Below are 9,789 nucleotides of genomic sequence, written 5' to 3' on the forward strand. Positions count from 1 at the left end.
CCTCTGTACCTGTATTTTATGAATCTCTGTGATTCTTCGTCTTATTGTAAACCTCTGTACCTGTATTTTATAAAGCTCTGTGCTTCTTCGTACTGTAAACCTCTGTACCTGTATTTTATAAAGCTCTGTGATTCTTCGTCTTACTGTAAACCTCTGTACCTGTATTTTATAAAGCTCTGTGATTCTTCGTCTTACTGTAGACCTCTGTACCTGTATTTAATGAATCTCTGTGATTCTTCGTCTTACTGTAGACCTCTGTACGTGTATTTTATAAAGCTCTGTGATTCTTCGTCTTACTGTAGACCTCTGTACCTGTATTTAATGAATCTCTGTGATTCTTCGTCTTACTGTAGACCTCTGTACCTGTATTGTATGAAACTCTGTGATTGTTCTTACTGTAGACCTCTGTACCTGTATTTAATGAATCTCTGTGATTCTTCGTCTGACTGTAGACCTCTGTACCTGCATGCTGTGGGATATGGACTGCCACTGGCTATAGTCATCATCTCTGCTGTCACCTACCCAGATGGATACGGTACCACACAACAGTGAGTCTGTGTGTGTGTGTGTGAATAAAATAAAAAGTTACACAATAAAATAACAATGACAATGTCATAGATTTAACATGTATATAACCCAAATGTAACGTGTCTCTGTCAGCTGTTGGTTGTCTCTGGAGAGAGGATTCATCTGGAGTTTCTTTGGCCCAGTGTGCACCATCATCATCCTCAACGCTTTCTTCTTCATCATCACTGTCTGGAGGCTGGCCCAGAAGTTCTCTAGTCTCAACCCTGACCTCTCCAACCTACGCAAGATCAAGTAAGGAGAGAGAGAGAGAGAGAGAGAGAGAGAGAGAGAGAGAGAGAGAGAGAGAGAGAGAGAGAGAGAGAGAGAGAGAGAGAGAGAGAGAGAGAGAGAGAGAGAGAGAGAGAGAGAGAGAGAGAGAGAGACCGAGAGAGACCGAGAGAGACCGAGAGAGAGACAGAGAGAGAGAGACCGAGAGAGAGAGAGAGAGAGAGCAGGTGCAGAAGGAGAGAACAAGCAGATAAACTCAACAGGAGCAGCGTACTGAACGTGAATGGAACCAATACTGCCCGAAGAAGACAGGCTACTGAGGGCTAAATTAAGGGGAAGTAATCAAGGTAATGATGAAGTCCAGGTGTGCATATCGATGGGGAGCAGGTGTGCATCATGATGGGAGGAGGTGTGCATAACGATGAGGTGCAGGTGTGCATAACGATGAAGTGCAGGAGTGCATCACAATGGGGAGGAGGTGTGCATAACGATTGGGAGCAGGTGTGCGTAATGATGCTGTCCAGGTGTACATAACGATGGGGAGCAGGTGTGCATAACGATGGGGAGCAAGTGTAAACAACAATGGGGAACAGGTGTGCATAACGATGATGTGCAGGTGTGCATAACGATGGGAGCAGGTGTGCATAAAGATAGGGAGCAGATGTTCATAACGATGAGGTGCAGGTGTGCATAACGATGAGGCGCAGGTGTGCATAACGATGGGAAGAAGATGTGCATAACGATCGGGAGCAGGTGTGAATAATGATGAGGAGGGGTGCATAACAAGGGTTGCCAGAACCGGTGTTTAGTATAATTTTTTTAACTTAAACTCTCTTCCTCCCCCTCCTCCTCCTCCCCACCTCTCTCTCCTCCTCCTCCCCCTCTTTCATCCTTCCCCTCCCTCCTTCATCCTCCCTCCTCCTCCCTACTTCCTTCCTTCCTTCCTTCCTTCCTTACTTCCTTCCTTCTTCCTCCCCCTCCTTCCTCCTCCCTCCCTCTCCGCCACTCCCCTCGTCCCTCCTCCTCCCACTCCTTCCACCTCCCTCCCTCCTTCCTCCCTCCTCCTTCCTTCCTTCCCCCAATTCCCTCCTTCCTCCTCAACTCCCCTTCCTCCTCAACTCCCCTCCCTCCCTCCCTCCCTCCCTCCCTCCCTCCCTCCCTCCCTCCCTCCCTCCCTCCCTCCCTCCCTCCCTCCCTCCACCCTCACTACCCACCCTCACCCCCATCCCTCCTCCTTCCCGTCCTCCCTCCTCCTCCTTCCCTCCTTCCCCCTCCTCCATCCCTCCCTCTCCCCTCTCCCATCTCCTCCTCTCTCCTCCCCTTCTCCTCCCTCTCTCTCTCCAGGGTGTTCACAGTGACAGCAGTGGCCCAGCTGTGTGTGTTGGGTACTATGTGGATATTTGGAGTGTTCCAGTTCCAAGAGGAGGGGACAGTGGTCATGACATATCTCTTCACTATCCTCAACTCTCTACAGGGAGCACTGCTGTTCATCATGCACTGCCTACTGAACAAAACGGTATGGTGTGTGTGTGTGTGTGTAGTGTGTGTGTGTGTGTGTGTGTAGTGTGTGTGTGTGTGTGTGTGTAACACTATGCTCTGCTGCCCTCCTCAGGTTAGAGAGGAGTATTGCAAGCTGCTGTCCTGTATCTGCACACCACAGAAAAAGAGATACTCAGAGGTCAGCACTACCAACCCTTCCTCCAGCCAATCCCAGGTACACACACACACACACAGACACACACACACACACACACACACACACACACACACACACACACACCACACACACACACACACACACACACACACACACACACACACACACACATACGTACAATCAAACATAAACCACTTTCATTAATTTAACCTCTGTCCTTTGACCTTTGTCTGTCCTAGGGTTCGAGGAGCGCAGAGAACACGGGGGAGTCGCAGATATGACGTCACCAAACCCCCATAATGCACCTCTTTACTTCTCCTCCCATGACAAAGGTTCCCACCAGATGGCCAAACTGTAAAGTCAAAATGGTCAATATCGTAAACATTTATGAAAACAAATATTCGCGTTTAGCGGTGTGGTTAAGATATATTGTAGAAATGGGAAGTGTTTCTGATTTAGTATCTTGGCCAGATAGTGACACACCAGAAACACTCAGCCCGAGGATAGCACTGTTCAGACCAGGTTAGTAGAAAATGTGTCCAACTAGCCAGCCGGATAGTAAAAATGGTAGTCCGCTAGCCAGGTTGGCCAGTACCCAGAATCCTTCAGTTCCATCCCTGATTAGACACTTCAAATCAAACTTGATGTTAATTAACCACTGTCTTATCAAGCATTAGGTTATCCAATCAGAAGTTATGTGATCTTCATGTCATCCAATAGGAATCCATATGGTCTTTATGTCATCCAATAGAAATGAAAATCCTCTTTTTGAAAATGTTCACAACCACAAAAGAAAGGTACTATTTTCCACCACTTGGATGAAACCATAAACGTGATGAACAGAAGCTTTCTTCCTTTACATGAATGTGATTTATAGTCATATTTATTACCAAGAGCACCAGATAGGGTGACTTTTCTACACAAATAAATCCAGAGGGATTTAGAAAAACATTATGTGAAGATATGTGTTAGTTGTGACCTATTGGACTGTTATTCCGTTATTCTGTAAATGTGTTATTGATCTTTAACACGTTTTAAATAACATTTAAGAATAAGTCTTTATAAATGAATATACATGTTTATAAATTATTATAAATGTTGTACATTTTTATGAATGGAAGGCTGGTAATATTTACACATTCTTATAAATGTTTACAAATATAATTGTAAATAGTTTATAAATCGTTTAAAGGTTTATTCACGATAGTTATTATCAAGTGTTACCATGGACACCTCTATGTACCTCTACTACCGTTAAAAAGCTTGGGGTCACTTAGAAATGTCCTTGTTTATGAAAGAAAAGTACAGCATTTATCAACAGGATTTTAGAAATCCCAGTGGTAAGATTTCCAGAATCAGGAGGGAAAAAACAGGAAATTCTCCAACTGGGATTGTCACTCATGGCTCCACCTTAAAACGTTAAAACTCCACCTTATCACTGGCCAACAAAATATAGTGTAGCAATCCTGACCTGGACTTAAACCTAGGTAAGGCAACTGTTAACCTAACAAATTAGCCGCTATGCCAAGAGATCCGAACAGCTTGACGAGGTTGCTAGGTGTTGGATTAAAGTTGTTTCAATAGTTGTATAGGTTTAGGAATAAAGTAGTAACAATGTACTGTACAGTTCTGCCATTGTAGAGGTCCTTAGGTACAGATCTAGGATCAGAATACAGTAAATTACTGTACAGTTCTGCCATTGTAGAGGTCCTTAGGCACAGATCTAGGACCAGAACACAGTAAATGTACTGTACAGTTCAGTAGAGGTTGTCCTTAGGCACAGATCTAGGATCAGCTTACCCAACCCAAAACCTAACTTAAAGGGCTATCCAGGATTGGTACATCCAGTTTTTTTTTACTTTTAAATTATTGATTTATTGCTCTTGGTTCTTGTAGAATATAACTTAAAACTGCCTTGTGACCAGGTCAACAGTCGTTCCCTATCAGTACCCCAACTATAAGCTTGTTTTCACTCCATTGTTTGTACACGATGTAAAGGTTTAAAACTTGGTTGAAAGTATCATGTTGATCTCATGGATGGTCAGTCCTTGCATCCAGAGATCCATCTGTGATGTTGAGAGTGGTTAAATTTATCCAGGCCCATCCCTCAGCTGTTAACCACAACAAGTGGTGGGATGACCTGTTAGTTGTTTTTTAAATCCCAGACTGCCCCTTTAAGGTTCCACCCTAGAACCTAGTCTCAGAATAACCATGGAGATTCAGTAGAGTCTTAAAACAATCTAAACAACGTCTACATTCAATGTTGTGTGTTTTATATTCTATTCTCTTGCACTTTTACAAGTTGTGTATTTTATACTTTTAGAGAACGTACCATTTTCATGTCCTTTATCAACACCGTTCTGAATGTAAGCACTTAGTGTTGTACTTGACTGTGTACTCTGTAGTGTGTGTGTGTGTGTGTGTGTGTGTGTGTGTGTGTGAGAGATAGAGAGTGGGTATGTTTCGGTAGCTTCAGCCACAATAAAACGTTGCTACAAATAACCTACTGTAGATGTCTTCTTACCACACACACACACACACACACACACACACACACACACACACACACACACACACACACACACACACACACACACACACACACACACACACACACACACACACACACATGCAAACACACACACATGCAAACACACACAGAGACAGACACAGACACACATGCAAACACACACAGACACACACACACACACACACAGACACACACACACACACACACACACACACACACACACACACACACACACACACACACACACACACACATGCAAACACACACACATGCAAACACACACAGACACAGACACAGACACACATGCAAACACACACACACACACACACACACACACACCAAGACCAAGCCTCTGGGACTAAAAAAACTTCAATACAGCAGAATAATGTGTGTTTGTGTGTCTGTTTGCATGTGTCTGTGTGTCTGTTTGTGTGTGTTTGTGTGGTAAGAATACATCTACAGTCTGTGTGTGTGTTTGTTTTTGTTTGTGTTTGTTTTTGTGTTTGTGTTTGTAAAGACATCCACATTCACACAGTGATATGAATCATATAGATCCATGATAGCAGGATGTGCAGGTCTAGTTGTGTCGAACCTGAATGTGTTGAAGCCTACTCAGACCATGGTGAGTGTCCACCCTGAGATCCCTTCTCTTCAATACAGCAGAATAATATCACTATCTATACAGTAGAACCCTTCTCTAATGACTTCTGTCCTCCCTCACTTTTTTTATATATTTTTTTATTTTCCCCCTTTTTCTCCCCAATTTCGTGGTATCCAATTGTTGTAGTAGCTACTATCTTGTCTCATCGCTACAAATCCCGTACGGGCTCGGGAGAGACGAAGTTTGAAAGTCATGCGTCCTCCGATACACAACCCAACCAGCCGCACAACTTCTTAACACAGTGCGCCTCCAACCCGGAAGCCAGCCGCACCAATGTGCCTGGGCGCGAACCCAGGGACTCTGATGGCACAGCTGGCGCTGCAGTACAGCGCCCTTAACCACTGCGCCACCCGGGAGGCACTTCCCTCACTTTCTATACAGTAGATCCCTTCTCTAATGACTTCTGTCCTCCCTCACTTTCTATACAGTAGATCCCTTCTCTAATGTCTTCTGTCCTACTTCACATTCTATACAGTATATCCCTTCTCTAATGTCTTCTGTCCTACTTCACATTCTATACACTAGATCCCTTCTCTAATGTCTTCTGTCCTACTTCACATTCTATACAGTAGATCCCTTCTCTAATGACTTCTGTCCTCCTTCATTTGGGATGTACACACTGTCCTAAAAGAGCCTATGCTTAAAGTGGTTGTCTGGTTGAAGAACTCTCTTTCTTTCTCTCTCTCTCTCTCTCTGTCTCTCTCTCTCAGTGAGAGTACAGAGAGAGAGAGGGGGGAAAGAGAGAGGGGGCGTGCTCTAACAGAAAGAGGGTGTGGGGAGGAGAGCTAAATAGTTATTTTCTAACTCCATGTGGTTCACACTGAGAGGTGTCTCTCTAAGAGAGAGAGAATATTGTATTTATTTTCTCACCATTTATCATACGGAATAAAAACCTTGTTAATCTGGGATTATCTTCAATCTGAATTCAGTAAAAACAGATTTAATCTCAGACTGATTCTTCTTGTGGGACTAGTTCTATTAGGATCCTATTTGTTGTCTGGTGTGGATATAATACCAGTCTGTCTCTGAGATGGGGTCCAGAACTCTTCTACTTGTTCTGGGTGAGTCTAACGTTCTATATCTTTGGAACTTGACTATCTGTGCGTAGTGTGTGTTTGTGTGTGTTTGTGCGTAGTGTGTGTTTATGTGTGTGTTTGTGCGTAGTGTGTGTTTGTGTATGTTTGTGCGTAGTGTGTGTTTGTGTGTGTGTTTGTGCGTAGTGTGTGTTTGTGTATGTTTGTGCGTAGTGTGTGTTTGTGTGTGTGTTTGTGCGTAGTGTGTGTTTGTGTGTGTTTGTGCGTAGTGTGTGTTTATGTGTGTGTTTGTGCGTAGTGTGTGTTTGTGTGTGTTTGTGCGTAGTGTGTGTTTATGTGTGTGTTTGTGCGTAGTGTGTGTTTGTGCGTAGTGTGTGTTTGTGTGTGTTTGTGCGTAGTGTGTGTTTGTGCGTAGTGTGTGTTTGTGCGTAGTGTGTGTTTGTGTGTGTTTGTGCGTAGTGTGTGTTTGTGTGTGTTTGTGCGTAGTGTGTGTTTGTGTGTGTTTGTGCGTAGTGTGTGTTTGTGTATGTTTGTGCGTAGTGTGTGTTTGTGTGTGTTTGTGAGAGACTGAGTCTAACATTTTGCTTTTAAATCCCAGACTGCCCCTTTAAGGTTCCACCCTAGAACTTGGTCTCAGAATAACCATGGAGATTCAGTAGAGTCTTAAAACAATCTAAACAACGTCTACATTCAATGTTGTATGTTTTATATTCTATTCTCTTGCACTTTTACAAGTTGTGTATTTTATACTTTTAGAGAACGTACCATTTCCAAGACATTCTATCAAGCATTCTGAATGTAAGCACTTAGTGTTGTACTTGACTGTGTACTCTGTAGTGTGTGTGTGTGTGTGAGAGAGAGAGAGAGAGAGAGAGAGAGAGAGAGAGAGAGAGAGAGAGAGAGACACAGACAGGCAGGCAGGCAGACAGACAGACAGACAGACAGACAGACAGACAGACAGACAGACAGACAGACAAACACGAGAGAGAGGATTTATGTATGTTTCGGTAGCTTTAGCCACAATAAAACGTTGCTACATTTAACCTACTGAAGATGTCATCTTACCACACATGCACATACACTATATATATATATATATATATATATATAGGATCTACTGTATAGAAAGTGAAGTAGGACAGAAGACATTAGAGAAGGGATCTACTGTATAGAAAGTGAGGGAAGACAGAAGACATTGGAGAAGGGATCTACTGTATAGAAAGTGAGGGAAGACAGAAATCATTAGAGAAGGGATCTCAGGGTGAACACTCATTATGGTCTGAGTAGGCCTCAACACATTCAGGTTCGACACAACTAGACCTGCACATCCTGCTATCATGGATCTATATGATTCATATCACTGTGTGAATGTGGATGTCTTTACAAAAGGTTAGCAACACACTCATACACACATACACACACACACACACACACACACACACACACACACACACACACGTACACACACTCACATACACACAGACACAGTATCTAGCTCTGACTCATTCAGGGACTCTCCAAATAGCCAACTAGTGTCAGTCCTGTTACTGTGTTGCTTCCTGGAAACAGTGATATTCTGACAGTAATAAATAACAGAACATATCCTGAACATAGTACTACATCCATAACACAACTACCTGAACATAGTACTACATCCATAACACAACTACCTGAACATAGAACTACATCCATAACATCCATAACACAACTACCTGAACATAGTACTACATCCATAACACAACTACCTGAACATAGTACTACATCCATAACATCCATAACACAACTACCTGAACATAGTACTACATCCATAACACAACTACCTGAACATAGTACTACATCCATAACATCCATAACACAACTACCTGAACATAGTACTACATCCATAACACAACTACCTGAACATAGTACTACATCCATAACATCCATAACACAACTACCTGAACATAGTACTACATCCATAACATCCATAACACAACTACCTGAACATAGTACTACATCCATAACACAACTACCTGAACATAGTACTACATCCATAACATAACTACCTGAACATAGAACTACATCCATAACATCCATAACATAACTACCTGAACATAGAACTACATCCATAACATCCATAACATAACTACCTGAACATAGAACTACATCCATAACACAACTACCTGAACATAGAACTACATCCATAACACAACTACCTGAACATAGTACTACATCCATAACATCCATAACATAACTACCTGAACATAGTACTACATCCATAACACAACTACCTGAACATAGAACTACATCCATAACATCCATAACATAACTACCTGAACATAGAACTACATCCATAACACAATTACCTGAACATAGTACTATATCCATAACATAACTACCTGAACATAGTACTACATCCTTAACATAACTACCTGAACATAGTACTACATCCATAACATCCATAACACAACTACCTGAACATAGAACTACATCCATAACACAACTACCTGAACATAGTACTACATCCATAACATCCATAACACAACTACCTGAACATAGTACTACATCCATAACACAACTACCTGAACATAGTAGTACATCTATAACATAACTACCTGAACATACTTTAAATACAGTAACACCTAACTTAACATAGTAACTTCGAGCATAACAAACCGTAGTAGCTGACAGATATTAATACAAACTGTCTTTAAAGACATACGGAGGCTTCAGAAAGTATCTCAACCCTTTACTTTCTTTCTCCTCATTTCGTTGTGTTACAGACTACATTATAGATGTATTCCTGTAGATGTTGTGTTACAGACTACATTATAGATGTATTCCTGTAGATGTTGTGTTACAGACTACATTATAGATGTATTCCTGTAGATGTTGTGTTACAGACTACATTATAGATGTATTCCTGTAGATGTTGTGTTACAGACTACATTATAGATGTATTCCTGTAGATGTTGTGTTACAGACTACATTATAGATGTATTCCTGTAGATGTTGTGTTACAGACTACATTATAGATGTATTCCTGTAGATGTTGTGTTACAGACTACATTATAGATGTATTCCTGTAGATGTTGTGTTACTTACCTACACACAACATCCCATAATGTCAAAG

General features: G+C 42.0%; 2 protein-coding genes across 4 annotated transcripts in view; both read left to right on the forward strand.

Annotated features, from left to right (window-relative positions):
• Positions 1–4,954, forward strand: part of LOC110517322 (adhesion G protein-coupled receptor E5-like) — a 44,375-nt gene extending 39,421 nt beyond the window's left edge. For 2 of the 3 annotated variants that reach the window (XM_036948902.1, XM_036948901.1), the window contains exons 13-17: positions 453–548; positions 661–819; positions 2,140–2,311; positions 2,408–2,509; positions 2,692–4,954. In XM_036948902.1, coding sequence (XP_036804797.1) covers positions 453–548; positions 661–819; positions 2,140–2,311; positions 2,408–2,509; positions 2,692–2,733 — 571 coding nt within the window. In that variant the 3' untranslated portion in view covers positions 2,734–4,954. Of the gene's footprint in view, positions 1–452; positions 549–660; positions 820–2,139; positions 2,312–2,407; positions 2,510–2,691 lie in introns of those variants that run through there. The other variant, XM_036948903.1, reaches the window with a different exon arrangement.
• A 1,000-nt stretch (positions 4,955–5,954) lies between these two features.
• The window catches only part of LOC110516889 (adhesion G protein-coupled receptor E5-like), a gene marked incomplete at its 3' end in the record, with an annotated part of 36,881 nt that continues 33,046 nt past the window's right edge, over positions 5,955–9,789 (forward strand). Inside the window, exon 1 of the mRNA XM_036948302.1 lies at positions 5,955–6,704. Within this exon, the coding sequence (XP_036804197.1) occupies positions 6,674–6,704 (31 nt within the window). The remainder of the gene's footprint in view (positions 6,705–9,789) is intronic.

This window comes from Oncorhynchus mykiss, chromosome 17 (assembly GCF_013265735.2).
Source record: "Oncorhynchus mykiss isolate Arlee chromosome 17, USDA_OmykA_1.1, whole genome shotgun sequence".
NCBI classification, from domain to species: Eukaryota; Metazoa; Chordata; class Actinopteri; order Salmoniformes; family Salmonidae; genus Oncorhynchus; species Oncorhynchus mykiss.